Genomic DNA, 22,554 nt, shown 5'->3' on the forward strand with positions numbered 1-22,554 from the left:
TAGCCTATTTGGAAGATTGTGTTTTACAATTTTGAACAGTACAATTATTGAAAACGCGTGCAATAGTGTTTCATGACATACCCATATGGTTCAATGTAGAAAATGTTATGTGCACTGATGATGTGTTCCCTATTGCATTAAATGCAAACAACTTCATCTCGTATTCAAAACCACTCTGTAAACCATTCACAACAAAGTACATGTTTCCAGTATTTATTGTTGAGTTTTCCTGGATGTAATGTATAGTCCACTTGCTATCGCCGCTCTCACGTATCTGTAACTGAAATGTCTGTGGGAGACCACCATTGTATCCAGATAGCCAAGTTGCATTTGCGGATGTCTTTGTCACGTAATCAACAATGACCATAAAGTCTGTCGGTGGCTGAGGTTTGTCTGAAGATATTGTTTTTTCTTACTTTTTTGTCGTTTGAATAAATGCAATTGAACATATTTAATTCAAAAATATAACTTTCCATATTAATTATGTTCTTAGTTTCTTTAAGCTCTTACAATAATTATATTACATTATGTATTACAATAAGGGCAACATGACATTTTTTATCGATGCTTATATTAGCTTCATACGTGTTATTTCACACTATGTACTTACATAGTGTTGTTTACGTTAACTCAAAAGTAACAACAGAATACCTATTAACGTAATTGCACGTTATCTTAGGCGTAAAACATATTTTTGTACATTAGCCAATTTCTCTACAAACTTGATACCTAATGCATTCAAGAAGAAACGCCATTTCTTGTCAGAGATTCCATTGACTGTCATTTGGTACTCTGTGTAATCATCTTCGCGTACATTAACTATAGTGAGATTGCATTCACCCAGCCTGTTACCAAAGCCACTTGTAGAGAAGCTGACCACTGTTTTATCACGCAAAACAGGTTCACATCCCGAAATAGTACACTTCTGCCATAAAAAGCTTGATTGTTGGAGTGGTGGAAAGGCAAGGGCTGTAAAACTCAAAGTGACATTCGCATCTCGGACGCTTGACACGTTGTAAGAAATATGGACATTTGGTGCTGCTCTTGGTGTACCTATAAAGTAAATGATGTACTGCAGAATACAACTTTTATTCAAACAACTGTCTGTATTTTTGCGCAACCAAGTAAAATAGTGCTTTCGCCAAATGATGTTAATAATAATCATTAGACTCCACAAATATTCTTAAAAACTACTACTGATGCTGCATGCAACAGCATACGGCTACTAAAGTGACCTTTCCCACATATTATTTGTTGTATAATATATATGGAAATTAAGGCTCGCACATTTAAGACCTGAAGTAATTGAACAGTTATTAGCAGCTTTTGTGATGTTTGCATAATAAGCATGGCCTCTGGCGTTGCGTTGTACATAGAACACATACCCTAACTAAAAATGCTGAATGGTCAACACAGGAACTCTTGTAGTGTTATCACAGGTTTATTACGGCCGTTCAAGAAAAAACTGACTCGCCCTATCAACAGACTGGAATTATTCTTTTAACTTGGCTGAAATATCACTTAAAATTTAACACAAAATGTTATCACTTATCTGTAAAAAAACTTGCACAATAGTCAGTTAACAAAAACTGCCACGCATACTGGTGGCTATGTTTACAAAAATTGAACCTTTTTCAAACTTTGCCGAGATATGATTGTCAAAATGCTCTGAACCAAGTCTCATGAAGATGTGATTCACTTCTAGATTGTAAACAAGGTTTCGTATATGGAAAAATGCCCCGCTCCCAGGAATCCATGTTTTTCTGATGTCAGTAGAACAAATGTTCTGACCAAGTTTAATTAAAATAAAACTAAAAATGTGTCTTCTAGAATCTGAACGAGCTATCACTATAGTCATATAGGAACAACTATTCCGCCCCCTGTCGGCAATGTTATAATCAAACAGTTACCATTTTCAGACTTGGACGATATATCATTACATTAATGTTTTAACAAAGTGGCATGGCGATTGGTGCAAAATATGAATTTCTTGATATATCGCCGTTTCGCTAAAGACACATGGAGAATACTGTCCGCGTCCGTGCGCCGTATGAAGCAAAAGACCGGAACCATTTTCATACTTATCCTCGATTTCATTACAAGAACATTTGCGAAAATTTACATGTACATTGGACTTTAAATAGATGTTTTCTTAATTAAAAGTACTGACCCAGTTTGCTACCCCCACGTGAGCTCGCTGAAATATCAGTAAAATATGTTCTGACCATGTAACATGATGATTGGACATTAGAATATGGCTATAGTATGAACACTATTAAAAAAAGCCATATAACGAAAACTGCCCGGCCATGTTTCTCAATAAACTGCATACTCTTTAAAACTCAAGCGAGATATCATTATACAAAATATTTTGACCAAGACTCTTGAAGATTGGACGAAAAAGAGACTTACAGAATGTTTCATAATAGCCATATATAGAAAAGTGACCCTTTCTTTGTCAAACTTGTTTTTCAACGACCCGGAGTCATCTTTAAAGTGATATTATTGGCATCTAACAGTTTATAGGTGTCTATCGCAACCGTTGTTTATTTTTGGTGTTTTCACTTCATATATACTTATATTTGTAAATGCAGCATCAACATACTAAAACAAGATCCCGGAAAGAGAAAAAAAAATTTTGAACCGTACTTTCGTTTGACAACTGATCACGCATGTACAATGTGAACATAAATTTAGTTTTAGTGCAGATTCGTTTATACGACACAAAGACACCATTTTGTTTTACGGATCATTACGGCTTACAGGACTAGGTGGGTCACGTAAGAATATCGAATATAAAATGTATTTTTTATAAACAACTGGTAGCAATATGAGTTGCAGATAATTGGTCAGTAACCACATTTTAACTTACTCATTTGACCTATTAATTCTTTTCAGCTCAATTAAACAGTGAAAAATGCCCATAATATCACTTTAACTTGGTCGATATATTATTTGAAAAAAATGTTTGAAAACAGATGCATGGTGATTTGACCAAACAATTAACTTCCAGAGTATTAACAATGTGTACAGTTTGTCCGTACGACTATAGTGAATATAGTCGTACAGAAAAACTGCACCGCCCCCTGGCGGCTTTGAGCTTCAATGAGCCGGTGCCCTTTTTACCTTGACCAAGATATAATTCAAACACATATTCTGTCTATAAATCACACTGATTGGACAGAAAATATTACTTCTTGTTTGCTAGCAACGTATCTCTCTCACAATATAAGGAAAACCGCCCCCATCACCTGATGACCATATTTTTCAACAGACCAGAACTATTTTCAAAACCGGCTTATGTATTAAAAGAACTAATGCTCCGACCAAGGTACATACGGTGGGACTAAAATGTGCTTTGTTGGTTTAAACAACCGTTTCTTGAATGTAAAACTGCTCACCCCGATTATGTTCTGTTTGCACTATAACGGATCTAATTTTGAACCCGTCCGAGCTGTCCTTTAAAGAAATGTTCTTACCGAGTTTCAAAATCATGGGACCAACATTTAGACTTCTGGAGTATTTCCGAGGTATATATATAGACATAAAAAATCCTGTCACTTCCCCTATCGATTATGTATTTAAAACAAACTTGATCCATGTTTAAACTCAGTCGAGATATCACTAGAACAAATGCTCCAACCAAGTTTCTTTAAAATTGAACCAAACATGTGACTTTAAGTATGTTAAAAAAGCTTAATTATAAACAATAAGGCGTCCTGCCCCGCCCCGTAGATGCCATATTAAAAACAATCTGAACCATTTCAACTGCAACAACATTAGAACTAATGCCCTTAGTTTCATTAAGATTCGAGTCACTTCTGAAGTTTAAATTAGTTTTTTCCTCTGACATATCGACTAGGTTTTTGACCAAACATGAAAGAACTTGGACGAACTATCATATGGAAAAATGTTCTTACCAAGTCTCATAAAGATTTGACAATAAATGTGACTTTTATAGAATAAACAAGGCCGCCCCTGTCGGACATTGGCCACTTTTGAGGTAAGAAAAACTGTATCTTTGATCTAGTGACTAACTTTTTTCCCTTATGTGAACAAGTTTCATACTTGGCAGATATATCATTGGGGCAAACGTTCGGACCAAGATCACGAAGATTGAGCTACAAATTATGAATATAAATATAAGTGTTAACAAGGTAAATGTGGACAAAGAACAATGTGCGACGAAAGACGGACAAACGCGTATACGAAAACTCTCCATGATACATTGTGTCCGATTGTTATAAACATTACCAATCACGCTTGTTTGTAAAAAAAATATTTTCATTATTGCTAAGTGCTCCCAATTTCGTATCTACAATTATGAAAGTATCTAGTTGTTATAATTGATAAACTAAAAATGCATGTTGCAAATATGAGAAATACACAAAAGACTGATTGCTTTGTAAACTTTATGTATGTCTATTGTCTGCCTAAACTGTAATCTTCTCTAGACAATATTTTGTACATGGTCCCGGGAATGCAATGGTCAAGTAGATTTTCACTGTATAAAACACATTAAAAAGTAAAATTTATACAAAAACTATGTAGTAAATGTTCGATTCAATTTATTGCGGAACAGATAAGACCAAGTATTACAAGCCTTAATTGATGTGTCTGCCCAAAAACTGAATATAAGCGTAAAAGAACTACTAAAATACTGACACAATATGTGAATGTCAATGTCCTTTGATAGTCTTCCTGCGTACTGATTACTTCCTGAGCACGTGTATACACCTGCGTCATCACATTTACCATCGATACTATATGACAGCGACTTCGTATCTAATACAGTATGCTTGTTATTTCCGTCCTTGCTTATGACGATAGTTGATCCAGGATTACTATCTAGCAAACATTTTAGAGTCACAGTACTGCTTTCTGTGACATTGAAACTGCTGGATTCTTGATATTGTTCCAGGTAAAATACTATGTTTTCAGCGCCAACTGAAAATTAGGCAAACTAAATAATCGATACACCCAAGATATCAATTCTTTCCAGGACAACACTATCCAGTAAGAGAGAGTTACTGCACTGCTCTTTCTATCATTGCGATCTATCAAGATATAGAATCTGACATTGATAACTTTTATAGTTTTGAGATTTCCGCTGACAAAATATAAGCATACAAACCAACAAAGATAAATAACTCTTTAAATATAGAAACAAGTAATTACTGATATTCATTACACTTTTGTCTTGCAAGGTATATCTACATATGAAGTTTCAGATTGATAGCTCTTAAAGTCTTTGAGATACCCTCAAGACAAAATATGAAATAAAACATTTAAAGCTTTAGATATATGGAGCAGACACAAAGTGAAGGCTCTAACAATTTATCTTCAAATGTGGCCTCGACTAATAGCCAGCTTGCCTGACCCATGCTTTCTGCACATTGCCTTATTGACATTTACGTCTAGCCCATCGTCAAAATTACGTTGATAGCTACCTTGATGTTTGACCTCAACATTGATATACCCATCGTACACTTAATAATGAATTGGGATAACATAACAATTAAAGGTTTGAAACTTACACAAAACATCCAGATGAAAGCTCTTATAATCCGTCTTATTCTGATTCGGTTCATCGGTTGGGTTAAGTTCATTGGTTGCGGTACAATAATAAATAGCATCGTCTTTGCGTTGTACTGAAGGTAGATACAGTTGTTGATTGTGCCATGTTTCATTTGAGCCATTACGAGTCCAAATAAATGTTAATTCAGCTGGATTACCAACCGTGACCGAGCAATTATATGTAAATGCCCTGCCCTTTACAATCTGCTGATCTGTAATTTCTGTCACAGATGGACCGTCTGAAAATACAAAACACTTTACACAGGGCATTATGAATATAAACATGTAGAAGCTATGAGCAAAATGAATCAAACTTAACTAGCAAAATATTATTTCGCGTCATTATATGTACAAATACAGTAAGCTTACATAAAACGTCTATCAATGGCTTCGTTGCTGATTCTATCTTTGCTGAACCTACATTCTCAGCTGAACATTTAATGCGAAGACCATGATCATATCGGGTTAAAACTAATGTCAGGACACTTGATGTACCCGCCGTACTTAGAGAACTGATTGATAGAGATGTTATATTGATATTAGTTGCATTTGTGTCACTGAACTTGAACCATTGGACTCTGGGCGCAGGTTCGCCCGGCGAAGTCTTGCATTCGAACTGTCTGCCTCTTCCTTCTATCACCGATAGATTTCCAAGGTCAGGTGAAAGTGTCACTGAACGGACGGGTACTGAAACACAGAGGCAATGCAGGATAAAGAGCATTCAAAATAAACTCATACTTTAATGTTATTTAGGGTAATCTAATCATTCTATTGCCGTATAGAAAATATACTTTTATATTTCGGAATATCGCGACAAGAAATCGAGCCATACCAATTTAAAGGGATTAATTATAAAAGTAATGCTGAACAAATGTTACCTTGAACATTGAGAATCACAGTCGTACTAAACACGTTTGGAAACGACCCTACTTGATGTGAACACATCCATGTCGAGCCTTGACTGGAAATTCTTTGCACATTGTATATTATTATATTGAATTGGTTATCCGCTGGACATGAGTAACCATACTTACTCACGTTACCATCAAAATATGCACATGTGGATCCCGGAGCATCGTATATAGACAAGTGGGATGCAAAACTAGTTCCATTTTGCTTAAGTTGGTTCCATGCAATTAACTGGTGAACAGTTTTGTTTGTCTGGTATGTACAATTCAGAGTAAGGTTCATCCCTTGTACAATATCCACAGTACCACTGGGAGATATGCTCGGTGTTGAGACATTTTCACCTGAAAAATATCACAAACAAGTTTGGATGTGTTTTGTACAATATGAAATATACCGCTGAAGATATATTTTGTTGCGTAAATATGTCGTTCTCCTGAAATTAAGAGCATGTCAATCTAGGTTTTCTCCGTGAACAACTGGCTGTAAAGCGGACAACAAATGTTTTCATTCAAACAAGATTTTATCGTTTTTATACAAAATTTACCTTTCCATTTTCGGACTTTCGTATATTATGCCGGACAAAATTTTAACATCTGATGTTCTTATGCTAAAGGCAAAAGGTATGTGACCAGATATTGTGTTGTGCCATAGCACATTCAAGTCGAACCGGAGTATGATATGAAAATGGTAAACTAGAACACAAGAAACATTCGTGTTAATGTTCGACAATGAATTATAGTGTAAAGCTTTTGAAAAATGCATGATAAAGCGATACAACATATGAACCATTAGTCAATGCAAAGAACACTCAGTAGGCATAGTAAAATATACATAATAAGATGTCAATGTTAATTTAGGCACATTAATAACTGTAACAATAAAGGTTTAAGCACACATTTTTTATTTCATATATCACGGAAAGTAAGCAACATAGTTATCAATCACTGCTATGTTTTCTTTTTGTGCTATCTTATTTATTTTAATAAAAAATAACTTGCAGCCTATGAGTGTGTGACTAATTGAGCAAAGGTTTAACATAATTTTACAACACATTGTGCTTTTGTAATTTATACCAATAAGTTGTACTCATATGTATAGTAATTTGCACAACGCAGGTTGTAACAATAGCAGTGTATATGTAAAGCTAGGAATAGCTAAGACATTATAATACAAGGAAATTATCATCTCATGAAATATACACCAGTTTTTGCAACAATACATCTGATATTTTTACATATTTTAACAGGCATTTAGAAATTTAGTCATGCTACACTAAAGACAATTGACTTTTAAATTAAATCACACCTAAGCGACCTGCAAGTATATAGTTGCCCGTAGCATATCGCCTTGCCATCACATCATTTAAATATGTGCATATTTATTTTGAAACTCTATCATACATGACAAGGCTCTATACCGTACATGAACATGAGCTTTTAAAATATCCATAATAAGGAATAAACAAAAAAATAATGCGCAAACTGTGAACTTGACAATTCTACCTTTTGATATGATGTTCATTTGCGTCATTTTACTTTGAACTCCCAATAAAATCGAGGCCACTAACTTAAACTGTAAAGCATGCATGCTATTGTTCAGAAATCCCGTAACGCTTCAAATTATAATTGACCAGAATATCAACTTTCACTATCCATGTAAGAAACACGTGAACACTTCAATGTGGGATTTTGAATTCGGCAAAGCTATTGATTGGACAAATAATCCGACCAAGTTATATTATTGAGGAGCTTTTTCTTTCATCTGAACTAGTGCCCTCATTTTTACTCCGCTTGACCTAGATCCAAAAGTCGGCTGAGATATCATTTGTTCAACTGTTCTGACCATGTTTCATGAAGCTTGTGAAATGTAAATGTGGCCTCTAGAGTGTTCAAAAGCTTTTTCTTCATTTTGAAGTAGTTACTGACTTGTTAAAATCACATACCCAGTTTTAACTCAGTTAATATATCACATTGGATACATGCTATGACCGAGTTTCATGAAGCTTATGCAATACATATGGTCCCTTAAACATTTATAGCCTTGTTTCTTTAATTTTACGTAGTTACCTAGCATTTTATTTTATGTGACCCAGTTTCAAACTTAGACAGGGATATCAGGGGTGCAAATGTGATCAATAAGTTTCATAAAGATTGGAAATAAATGTTGCCTCTAGCGAGACATCAAGAAACAGAAGCAAAAGAAGCTTCATAAGAGTCCCATAGGAGCCCTTTGCCCTGTGAATATGGTACCGGTACTGTTTAAAATTGGAAAATCAGCGTGGTTATCAGCCAAATGCATCCCATTCGTCAACACTCAACAGATGTGAAGAGGATGTCAAAACAAAAAAACAACAGTTACATGAATAATTACTGTAAGCAACGTATGTCATGTTTTCTTATACTTGTTTTCAGGTCAAATAAGCATGCCTTTACTTTCAATTGCTTATGCACACATGAGACGTTTTCAGTTTCGTTCAAAAACTTGCATAAGAGATACACGTGTGTATATTAATTGTTAGAGGATTCGATGTGAATCGTTAAAACAGCCTTTAAATACGCTAAATATTGACTAATGACAAAATTTTAGTAAAATCAATTTTAGGATTAACAATGTATGTTGACACTCGCAAAACACACTACAATTCAATAACTTCATATTTCGCATGCAGTGCATATTATAATAATTGTTATAAAAACCAATCGACAACAGGGCTACTAAATACATTAATTTCTCCTAGGTGTTAACGGTAACTGATTTGAATTGGAGTAGAATACAAAAAACCAAAAGTTCGATCTTATAAGGTTCCTTTAAAGAATTTGTTTCTTTGATTTATTATTTTTCAGATTTGGGAAAAATACTCCGATTTGGAATCGAATTGTTTTTAAGTGCCAACTATATACACTGGAGAAAATGTAGAATGAATTTTGTTTAGAAAAATGAATACATTTGATTTTGATTAGTCTAACTCCCAACAAAATTAAAGTTACAAATTACTTTCAATGTTATTCTCTTGTCTAACAGTATACACAAAACAAGACTAGAATAAAACACTTTCATGGAATAATATCAACGACGAGATATGTCACTAGAGTCTACTCTAGATCATCAATATATAATAACAAACCAGTAAAACTATCAAAGAGATTCCAACTTATAAATCCTTCTATTCTTAAGCTGCTTCAATTTTACCATTATAATCATCTTTTCTTAAATTTCATTGTAAGACCAAGAGGATCAGCGCGAGGAGTCGTTAGAAGACAAAACTTCAGGCACCCCACCCTCGAACGATTAGTTTGTTGATTTCAGTTGTCTATTAATGATAAGTCATGAGTGGTCAAAGAATTAATAATATCACAACTTGGTAAGCCATAAGTTAAAATACAGTTTAGTTTTATTTAAAATTTGAATACCTATTAGTTAAATTGTTCAAGGTTAAACTGGATACTTTCACTGAAAAAATAACGCCATCAAATAAAAATAACCACATCATTTTACAGAAAGACTGTGTATATTACCTATAATGTTTACTGTAATTTATCACTGTTGGAAACAGTGCATTACCAGATTTATAACTTTTCGATATAAACCGATTCGAAGCATAAAATAAATAAAATTCTTAAGAATTGTAAATATCCGACCTCACTCTAATCGACTTAGTCCGCCTTTGTCCAAACCATCCACCAGGTCCAAATAAGCATTTACAACGGCGATTGGTGATTGGTTCGTACTGATAAATACTAAAGAGTTAGTTAAAAACACAAACATATTTTGTATTGGTCTAGAACTTTTTGAATCATTTAATCATTTTATGTAGGTGTTTCCTTAAATGCGAATATATGAAGAGGGCGAATAAAGGTATCATAGAGCGCATGACCGTACTATTGTCCAATTATTGAATTGAAATAACATTTGTCAACATCAAGTAGAATAAGTTTAAGATCTACGATTTGAGATAAAACCAGCTTGAAAATGAATTACATATAAACACATGTTAATGCTTGCGTTAAGAACTTAACGGGAGTAGCTTTGCAAATCGAATTACAAATTAAAAGAATTAAAAAAAAAATAAGGCGTTTGTGGTAAATGGTTTTTGTTATTTAAGACAATCGTCTCTGAAATCAAGTAGACGACATGCATGTGACTTATATATTTGGGTGTTTTTTTCAGAGCTATTCTTAAAGGCAATATATCGACTAACATTTAAGGATTTAGAACTGTACTAAAACATTATGATCATCTGTTTTGTTTTGCATATTTTATATCGCCATGGTGGTTTGCATGCAACTCAAAGTTTAATAAATATTAACCGAATAATAAAGGATTCTCAGACCTCCAAGTGGGCAACCGGCAATCTTCCCCCAATTTTTTAAACCATTTAAATATAAAATGTACCCTTATGAACCTTACTATTAATTAATCAAGCCATATTTACTATACGTATAACACATGTTGTACAACAAGTCGAATACAAATAAAAGAAAATACCAACCTCTAGTCGTAGGCCAATTTAACAATAACTCTTAAAACAACGGCAGAAAGAAATGCAAATGCTGATAATAACATGTTTTCTGATGTAAGACGAGAATTATTTTAATTTGAGCTTACTCATTTAAGTTTAAAAGTATTTGAAAAGGCACGAATACATATGTCATAACTATGCTGTAATTATGGATGTTAGATGTTGCATACATTTATTATGCATAGCGTTTTATACATAACTATCAAAAACTGCTTACACTTATAAATATTATGTAGTATATCATTTATGAAAGTAATTGGTCCCGAAATAGTTCACATCGGTCATTAAATATTGCTCACATACACATTATTATTCAGAATAACATAGTTTTAAATAATCCTTAAATGGTACAAATTTTTGTTTTAATATGTAGAAAGTTATGGTTAATTTTTAAACACATTATATAGTAAGTAACATCTTTTCGCATGGTACCTACACAGATCAGGGCATGGCACCAACACAGATCCGGAAGGAATTACTCATCAAAACATTAGAATTTTAAAACACATTTCCTATCATGTATAAGACAGGGAAATCCTTGACTTGAAGAAATAAATAGACTTGCTAACATTTTTTGGATGAATGTCATTCAATTTAATTATTTACCACAATTTCGCATTTGCTATAGTTTAAAATAATTAAAATAGCAAAACAAAACTTAACACATTTTGGCCTCTCGCGTGAATGGAATCCGGATCTTTTCGATGCAAAAGCGTACGATTTACCTCTACATAACAGAGGCATTTTTAATAGTATGGTGAATATGAGAACTATTATCTCTGTAAACTTCTCAGTTTTATATTCTAATGTAACAATGTTGTTAGTCAATTCAAACCTGTTCTATCAATCTGAGTTTAGAAATTTTTACATGTTTTCGGCTTTTAATAACTTATCCAGAAGTTTAACCTTGCGTTATACAATTGATTAGATCTTAACGGAGAGATATTTTACCATTTTGATTTATTGGCTTTTAAAACACAGTAACAGCACATATCACCATATGTCAATTATCTTAGTAAAATCATCATCTGAACAGCATACAGATTAAGTTTGCAAATCCAGATTATTTGCAAACTTATTTTTTTTATTTATTGAACAATTGTAATGAAATTTTGCATATCTGTAGGGGGCATTGAGAACATACATATATTTGGAAAAAAAAGAGTTGAAATGTTTTGGAAAGTAGAGTTTTTTATGATAATGTTGCCATCCCCCGTGGGATCCCAACGGGTTTTTGTCTCCCCCGTTAGTTATTGCAATTCTTCAAAGGGAGGTTTTTCCAGACGGGAGAATTTTTCCTATATTTTACAAAAAATGCAATTTAAATATTATGCTTTGTTTACTGTTTCAATGTTTACAAATACACATGCTTAAGTTATAATTGTAAGATATATGTACTTAAATAAGAAAATAAAGTGTTCGTAGATTTTCTTCTCCCGTGGGGTTTTGACGGGGGCTCCCGCCAAACTCCCATTTCCATTAAACTTCCGCGGGAGGTTTGACGGAAATCCCGTGGGAGGCTTGACGGGAGACCCCGTCAAACTCCCATTTTCAATGAACTCCAATGGGAGTTTGACGGGGGTCTCCCGCCCATTTATAAAGAACACCCGTGAGAACTTCCGTGGGAGTTTGACGGGGGGGGGGGAAATCAGAATTCAATGAACATGTAATACCCATTGCAATATATTCCAAAACTTAAAATAATTTATGTTTTCTTTTTTAGGTGTGAAAATCAATTTATAATGATTGAATTTTCTTAAATCAGTACCAAAATTGATGTTAAATAAAATGTCTTTTTGGTAACAGATAAGACCCACACATCGATATTTCTGTAAAGATGAATTTAAAACGTTCAATGATTTTGAAAGACTCACAGTATGAAGTGACTTGTCTCAAAAATATATTACATTTACCTTTTGATAATCCAAACGTTGCTTTTATCCATTACTGTGATGATAAATACAATTCAGAAAGACAATAACATTGGAGACATACTTATTGTCATTCGGACTTGTATTTCTTTTGTTGTTTATTCCCGAGTAACAGTTTTGGAAGTTTTTTGCTCGAAACTTTGCTTGGAACCCAATTTCTTGCACGACGGTTACATTGCATTCACCTCTGTGTTTGGCTCAGAACGGACTATTGTTATAAAAGCGTCTCATTTATGTCATGATCATTCCAAGCGTTCATCATTGAGGTTACAGAATACTTAACAATCTCTTGCACGACGGTTACATTGCATTTACTGCATTAAAGAAAACCATCTCATACCATGATATCTTATATCAGTCTTAATTCATTATTATAAAATTGATATGTTTTTTTTATGTTAAGAAACTAACATACATACACACGTCGAAGCAATTCCTAACGTCACTAAAAAAAGTATTTTCAATTGTTTAACTTGTGAAGTGCGTGGAATGATTCCATCTGCGTAAATGGGCAATAAATTAGTTCCAAAAAGTTGCATTAAAACTCGCAAGTTTTTGCACGATTTATTGTACATTTAAAAGTCATATTTCTTAATTTAATGCATGCGATCTTAAATATCCAATCAAATATACATTGAATGCGTTTGTTCGGTTTTACCTCTTTTATAGACAAAATGGAAAGCTGAGCCTTTCGCAGAGTTGTATGTGAGAGCAAGGAACGACAACTCTGCGTGGAGATTGCTTGGAACCATGTTCGGTGCAATGTCGTACCTTAGTGTACCGGTTAAGTTTTTACACAAAATGCCTGAATAGGGCAGTGTGTTAGGTTCATTGTTCTGTTACTGTGGTTGTTTGTTTTTTATCATTAAAAACAACCGTGCACTGGTGGCGTTATTATCAGAGAAATGAGGGAGTCTTCTTGAAGCATACTGTACTTGCTACAGTACATTACAACATAACCAATAAAAGCAGTTTCAATTATGGGACACAACACCACTTCTCCAATAGAACCGATGATGTTGAAATACATTTGAGTTATATTTGCAGTTTCAGTTATTAACTGGGGTGGGGTTTCTGATGAGGATATAATATCCCAGACGTTAGTGCCTGTGCTATTTTTTTTCTAAACAAACAGACATTTTACCTCAAGGACTTTGATCACTTTTCATTATTGTGTATAAAATACAAAATATCACACAAAACTGAAACATATTTGATATAACCTTATCAGCAGCATGATAACTTTCTAAATGTAAGAAAAACTTAATTTCAATCATGAACTTGTAATTTCAAGAAAACAGGAAACCAAGAAAAAATGTGAAACACACAAATGCGTAGAATTGTGAAATATGCAAGCCAGAGTTCTCGAGTTACGATTGTTGTGCGCTGCACGTCTATACACCACAACCTATCTTTGTTCGAAGTTTGATGTCATTAGGCCTTAATGCAATTACGTTATGACCCGGAAAAATAAAAAAGCGAGATAAATATAGTAATATAGGGGCTATAGCTATAATTCTTGTACACTTAACTTCTCATCAATGAGATTTATCCATATATGAAGTTTCATGTGTATAGGTGTTATAGTTAAAGAGTTAAAGTCCGGACAAAGACTTGAAGCTGCCTGACCCCCGGCATGACATAGGTAATCCCTTAATATGCCCTTTATTAGACGGACGTATATAAAAGACAAATGGAAAGGATGAACAAACCCAGCAGTAATTAGTTTGATTAGAGACAAATAACAGAGATAGGCAGCTCGCCAAATATCGGCAAACTCTCGCATATCGAGTGGTTTTGGCGGGACAAGTCTAAGCGCGCAACTGTTTGTTGGTTGCAACGGTAGTTAACATGCTTATCAACATTTCTAAAACACGCTTTTGCATTCCAGTTTTTTTTATATGAAACAAATATACTGTCATGTATTATTAAAATGAGAATGTATGCAGTATTATCACTCAATTGTAATATGTCAATTAAAACAAGAGATTGCCAAGCAATATGGTCCCCTATCGGTGAAACTCCACCATTGTCAATTTTTATTTTTTATTTGTTGCCATAGCAACCACAATTCTTAAGGTAGGAACAAAATGAAATGACGTGCATAAGCTCCCTATTGCCATCTATCCATGTTTCAAGTTTCATGAAAAAATATGAAGAACTTTTAAAGTTATTGCAGGATCCAGAAAAGTGAGACTGAATGACAGACAGACAGACAGAGCGAAAACCAGTAGGGGACAATAATGGCAATTTCTCTTTAAGATATAACAGACTACTGCAGTTGACGTCCCCAAAAGCCAGTTACCTTTAAAATAGTGATTTATGTGTGTTACATGAAATTATGTTACATTGTAACTTAAAAACACTTCCATATTGGTAAAGCAGTATGCTAAATATGAAAGCAATATGTAAAGGGACATAGGAAATATTTGGGGTAGTATGCAAACTTTAACATTTGCACGCTAACGCCAACGCAAACGCCGACGCTGGGATGAGTAGGATAGCTCCACTATATATATTTCATATATAATAGTCGAGCTAAAAAATCAAGTTTATCACATTCTTTCAGTTATGATTGCCATTTGCCCTTATTCATGCACCTGCAAATTAGGATAAAAAAGTATGTAGTACATTTCTTATATTATATAGGAATTTCACTAAGCAAATGTGAGCAAAATAAAATAAAACTCGCACTTTAGAGAAAAAAGTTATGATGATTCAAGCACCATTTGTATAGCTTTAATCACTCAAAATATGGAAGGTTTTTTCGAAAGTAAAAATGGCTGAGAGCAAGTATGTGAAAAATGGGGTACATTAAATCTTGTATAATTTGATTGTTTCAAGGAACATCATTATAAAAATATGGGAAGCCATAAAACTCAATCAGCACATACAATCATCCATGGTATATGTTTTCATTTTTAGTCGCTACAACAATGAGGAGTTTGATTGAAAATAAAATTAGCTTAAAACATGCACTTACAAGATGGGTAAACTAAAATCTGGAATAATTTTCTTATGCAACAGAATATCGCTATGAGATTGGACGAATAATAATAAATTAAGTACGATCAGCACTAAAAAAAATTAAGTTATCACATGATGCAATGCAACCTTTTTTAGCTTTGGTCACTCAAAATATGCATTTTTGCAGAAAATCAAAATGGCTTAATTCAAATACCCGGTATCTGAAAAACTGGATAAGTTAAAACTTGCATGATTTTTTTCATTTAAAGAAATATCACAATGTAAATATGGGAAGCCATAAAACTCAATTTGCACTGAAAATAATACAGTTTATGATACAAGCCATAGTATATGTTTTCAGTGTTAGTCAGTACAACTAGGAACAGTTTAGATGGAAGCTAATTTTGGCTTGAAACGTGCACCTGCAAAATGGGGTGTATAATATATTGTGTATTTTCTTAAGCAAAGAAATATCAAAATTAAAATATGGGCAGCCTTTAAACTCAATTGGCACTTTGAATGCCACTATATGTGATGTGATCCATAGTTAATATTTGAAGTTTCATAATAAGTCGCTACAACTATGAAGAGTTTGGATTTTTTAACTGTTCATAGTTGTAGCGGCTTGAACTTCATTTTTTTTTATAAACTTCGGCTTAAAGAATGCACCTGCAAAAGGGGGTAAATACAATCTAGTGTAATTTTCTAATGCAAAGGAATATCACAATGAAAATGTGGGACTAAATAATATACAATTAGAACTTTAAAAAAATATAAGTTATGATATGATGAAATGCACCTTTTTTTAGATTTGGTCATTCAAAATGTTTTTAGCTTTACTTTCCAGGAGTTTTTTACCCCCCCCACAACAATTGCTAGGGAGAGGGGGGGGCTATATAGTAGTATTTAGTATATTTTGTCAGGACCATAACTATGTCATTCATTTCGAGATTTGATATGTGGTCCATATTTCTTGTTTGGATTACACTAATTTTAATAGTGTTTCCTAATTGGTCAGCCATACAAATTATGAATCCTATAATGACAAACCGTGTCAAATGTGTTATTTTCTATTGATGTAAAGTAATTTTATATGTATAATAAATAATAACATTATTAATTTTTATAAGCATTTCCCACGCATTCACTGGGCATGTCTGTCACAGTTGTTTATGTGTTGGGTATGGCAAAATATATTAACTTGATATCTATAAATATATCTAAATGTTATTTATACAGTCTGACTTTAAACTTAAAAAAATATTTGCAAAATATAAGTAAGTACTGTCGTGAAATATTATCCATAACTTCAAAGGGCACCAAAAGGTCTTTAAAAAATCTGAGAAAAAACAAAAACAAACAAGAGCTGTGTTTGTCAGAAACACAATGCTCCCTATTGCGCCGCTTTGAAGCCATATATTTGACCTTTGACCTTGATGGATGACCTTGACCTTTCACCACTCAAAATGTGCAGCTCCATGAGATACACATGCATGCCAAATATCAAGTTGCTATCTTCAATATTGCAAAAGTTATGGCAAAATCTTAAAGTTTGGGCAAACAAACCTATCCACAGAACAACCAACAGACAGGGCAAAAACAATATTTCCCCCCCCATATAGTGGTGGGGGACCTAAACAGATATACGGCGTTTATTGTGGTTGGAGTTGCTGAAAAGTAAAGAGTTCAATGAATGAGATCAAATATAGCGAATGTCTTTTTCGGTGCAGTTCTTAGCTACATCACATGCAGCACAAGCTGTTACGCGGAGTTTTTGCGGCTTATATAACATTATTACATATTGCTGGTCATAAATCTATAATACAAAACAGGAAACTAAAAGAATAATGGAAGTGAAATTAAAACATATAAGTCAACCAGCCACACCCGAAGTATCCGTACATATTTATACGCGTGTTCTTCGAACAAACCTGTTTTAGTGGTTTTTTGGGCATTTCTATTTGATTCGATTATTTACAACATCGTGAATCATCGTGCACATGCTTAATACATTAGTCAATATGGTGGAATAATTCTTGTTAAATTTATAAAAAATAATATTTATCATGGTATTGTTGGAAACACAAAAAGATTCTTTTATTGACATACCATAATTATATCGCTCAAATCAGCCAATGGAATAAATGAGGTGTCTTTATTCGAGTCTCGCCGCGGGATATTTTTTTATTTGAATTTTATTGAACATTTACAAAGGTCAGGTATGTTGAAAAGCTGGCTTAGACAGCAACACATAAAAAGTACAATTGAAACATGTAACTGTTAAGCGGGTGCTTATTATAGCACAAAACAAAACCTGCAGATTTAATTGGCTCTGGAGATAATCTGTGTATTGAGGTAGGTGTTGTCCCCCAAAAGCTCATCTTATCAATTTATTTATAAACTGCAGTGTGATTGCTCTTAGAATGAAATGAAGCAAAATGTCAATGTCACAAAACAATGTTACTCTTAGTTGCAACTGGGCAGACATGTGGTCAATTACTCGAAAAAGTAATCAATTAAATTAATGATTTTAACTTATTTTTCAAATATGATTAATGGTTTTTGTTCATTGATTAATTATTAATTGGTAATCTCAACCAAAGTGATCAAATTGTTTATTAATGGAATTTTTCATGCATTTAATAATATTTGGGCTTCTAGACCCTTTATCAACCACTGTTTACCGTAGGTTTCCTCGTATAGCGCGCAGTGTTTTACCTCCAAAATTCAAATTAAAAAGCTGGTGCGCGCTATACATTGATATAACGCTATCCTGGCTGCTAAATTGGTAAAAATATGTTTGTTATCGTAAATAATCAAAATGGCCGCCATTTTTTTCTCCAGAAAACTACCACCCTATTATCGTACAGACTGAGAGACCATTGTCGAAACAATAAGAAGTCGCTACTGGTAGATATGAACGCGGTAGAAAAAAATTTGGTCAAAAATAAATTAGTTTGAATAAACTTGCGGATTTCTTTGTTTTTGTTTTTATACTTCTATATTGATGAATTCCGATGGGGACTGTTGTCGACATTCCGGAGAGTAGGCAAGGGTAGGTGCGAACGAGGTCTTTCTTGCGGGGAACGGTAGGTGTGAAAGGGGGTCATTTTGCACTTCGTAATTAATTGGCAGATGTAATTGAGTAATATGTGCCACGATTTGTTAAGACGCTAATTGACATTTAATTAAGACACTAATTGACACTTGAGAACGTGAAAATATGCAATATGCAATATTGAACGTTCAACAATGGTGTTTCAAAAATTCGTTAAAAATAACAAAAATATAGTGCTACGCCCGCATACCTCAACAACTGTATCCCTGTCTCCCATGCGACATTCAAATTTAATGCCCATGCTTTCCCCGAGAAAAAAATCACACGATGTACACTAACTCTTATTTTCTCACGTTTTTCACGAAATGCACGTGGACTGTTAATCTTTTTCTAGAAAATTGCAAAATTGTCAGAAAAGTATAGTGCTATGCAACCCATGCTCCTAATCATAATGACGCTACCTATTTTGAATGCTTAATTAAGTTCTGTGGCATCTTATCTGAATCCAAACTGTTTGCAAAGGCCTTCAAAATTTGGTTCCAGCACTGAAAGAGTTAACTACATGATAAGTTGGCAACTATCTGATGTTGTTCATGTGTCATGTGTCTTCATGAACTGAAATTGAATCTGCTTTTTGGTCAAAAGTAATCATAAAAGTAATCATTAAATAATAATGAGTCATGACCTCTTGCACATAGCAGTAATCTATATTATTATTATTAAAGTAATACAAAAGCTATAATTAATGATCAATCCATGATTAATGGAAAAAGGAATCAATTAATAATCATGATGATAACAGATTTACAATTATGAATACCCCATGTCTGCAACTGGCAACTTAGCAACTTATTGAAAATATAACCCCATTTCTCAGGTAAAAGTGTTATCAACTAATCAAGTAATTATGAAATGTTATTTGTACTAAATACTTCAGGTAAAAATGAAAGTTAGATTTAAAATTTAACATTTGCACTACAATAGATAGCAACTTGGGCTTCAGTGATGTGAAACACAAAGAAACTTTTATCTGAAAGCATGTGCAATACCCTTTATGTTTTGAAACATATTTTGCATGAAATGCAGTACCCCAGATAAGCTGCGTATCTGCGTCTTTCACCCTAATAAATTGTTTAAAAACGTAAAGAAATACAATATTATGCGTATTGAAAACGCAACCAACTTTACTTTTACGCAAATTTGTCAAATTTAATGTGTATGGTACAATAGCTTCAACCGAAAATGCTTTACTCATTTTCGGTATTTTCTCTTTATAATTATTATTGTAACGCGGTGACGGTTTCATTCAGCAAGCGCCTGGATGATGGAGCAGGACAACAGTCAAAGTTATTCAAATGTTCTGCGGACAAGATTTCATATTTAATTATAGCGTCTGACCGAATTATTTACGACGACATTCATGCGTTTTCAATCTGACTTAACTTGCCGCTCATTGTCCATGTATTTGTAAAGCATCTGAACTTTCAATTTCTATTACGATTCAAAATAAAAATGTCTAAGAGAGGTAGAAAGACGTCTGCAATTGTTGCGCCAAAAAATCAGTCGATATGTTTGACAGTTACAAAGATGTCAGTTAACGTCAGTTTTTTTTTTAAAGTTTAAAGTTTATATTATGGACAGTTTCAAGGATTAAGGATGTTATGAAACTTAAGTTTATTAAAGTTAATTATGATAGTTTACAGTTTAATTGAATCAATACAAGTGTGCAGCAACAGAAGTAAAACAGAATGATTTTAATGTATGTATTTTTATAACTCATTTCACCCCATTTCAAGAATGAAATCACCCTATTTATGTGTGAGCTAAGCTCACAAATAATGCAATCACAATTTCGCAAATCAGTATGGATCAGTATGGGCTTAGGTACGGCAGGAACCGTAACCTGTGACTGCCTGTCGGGATAACTCCAGTAAAATTTAGCAGACGATAATGCTTCTGCTTTAATCACTGCATCTACCTGTTCTCACTGTCACAGTACATAAAGTGTATTGAACAACTTGTTGCAAGACAACGTTGGCCAGTCTAGAGCTTATCCTTGAAATCTGTACATATTGGCTGCTTTCAGGGAAAACGGGGCTTAAAGAATGTCAAATAAGATAAGCCTGTGCACACTGATTAGCTGTTTTGGCAAAAACACACATCTCGACCTGCGTTTTAAGACACACTCTTTATAAATTTGAATGGGTTGTGATCATTTCAAACTTGCGATATAAAAAGCGGAATTTTCATGAAATTGGGAAAATAAATTCATTAGCCTTTTTTTTTCCACACAAAAGTCCACTGATTATGGAAATACTAAATTTGATATAACTCTTTATTATCTTTCAAATTAAAAAAACAAAATCATATAATACTTTGTTAGATGTAATTGAATAAAATTGGGATAAAATTAGACACTTCTTTAATTTTTTTTACTTTTTTTGGACATTGGGAATTTTTTGCCACTTTTTGGGAAAAAAGTATACTTTTTGGGATTGGGAACATAGCCGAATTTCGGCTATAAAATCGGGCCAAAAAAAACCTGCTTAAATTTTAAGCTATAACATTATTTTGAAAACTGAGTTGCGTCTAAGATTATACAACAGCGAAACAATTCAGTGCCGTCGGCGCTTTGAATTTCAAAATCAATGGGTGAAAACTCGATTTCCAAAATAATCATCTGGGGCACTGGAAATGTACAACTCTCTTATCTTCAAATAATTAATGAGAAAATTAGAGCTTCCCTTGACATACTTATTTTTTTGTATTTTCATCACACCCTAGGGTGAATTAAAAAGAGACAAAACAAAAACAATTTCCAGGCCTTATTCTGTCTATTTTGGGAAAAAGTACCTAGCAAAATTGGGATTTTTGAGTCGCGAAATCTTCCAAATTGGGAATAATTTTCATCGACAAAAGCATTATTTGGGCAGGGAGTTTTCCAGTCATTTTGGATAAAATTCATATAAATTATAGTTATATATTTTGTAGGTTGTTTACAAAATAAAATTGAGATATAGAGTCTAATAATCATAAGTCATAAGACACTTCTTTTTAAAAAAAAAAATAAATATTTTTTTGTGTGTTTTTTTTAATTGGGAATTACTTTATGAGAATTTGGAAAAAATATGCATACTTTGCATTGGGAATGGGTCCAATAGGCAGAAAAAGGCATGATTTCTGATAGAATATTGGAAATAGTGTCATATTGGAAATAGTGTCACACAGCATTTTGAGTGAATGTTCAAAAGAAAATGTAAATACATTTAAAATGCTTTATTGATGGATGATGATGAAAAATGTAATGATATATATAACAAGTGCTTATGAAATACTGGGAACAAATTAAAATGAATGTTGTCAGATTGAAATCTCATTGTGGTTTTTCCAGAGACTATTTATCATCTATGATGTGAGGACACGTGAGCATTCAGAAGCCCTTATATCAATTGTAAGTCTGTCACATTGAATCTTAAATTACGTGTCTGAATATTGAATTGTGTAAAAGGTCCCTTTTTTGGGCTGGACTAAATGACAGCCAACTTATGACATTAAAAACAAGTTTTACTGTAAAGTGTAACATGAGCAGTATA

The 22,554-nt window shown here is 33.4% G+C and overlaps 1 protein-coding gene across 1 annotated transcript in view; it reads right to left on the bottom strand.

Moving 5' to 3' along the window:
* Positions 1-22,554, bottom strand: part of LOC127860254 (nephrin-like) — a 68,567-nt gene that overhangs the window by 33,198 nt on the left and 12,815 nt on the right. The window contains exons 2-7 of the mRNA XM_052398190.1: positions 6,456-6,827; positions 5,947-6,264; positions 5,538-5,816; positions 4,666-4,947; positions 730-1,053; positions 82-393 (exon numbers count right to left, since the gene is read on the bottom strand). Coding sequence (XP_052254150.1) covers positions 82-393; positions 730-1,053; positions 4,666-4,947; positions 5,538-5,816; positions 5,947-6,264; positions 6,456-6,827 — 1,887 coding nt within the window. The remainder of the gene's footprint in view (positions 1-81; positions 394-729; positions 1,054-4,665; positions 4,948-5,537; positions 5,817-5,946; positions 6,265-6,455; positions 6,828-22,554) is intronic.

The sequence above is a fragment of the Dreissena polymorpha genome, chromosome 15, assembly GCF_020536995.1.
Source record: "Dreissena polymorpha isolate Duluth1 chromosome 15, UMN_Dpol_1.0, whole genome shotgun sequence".
Classification (NCBI taxonomy): domain Eukaryota; kingdom Metazoa; phylum Mollusca; class Bivalvia; order Myida; family Dreissenidae; genus Dreissena; species Dreissena polymorpha.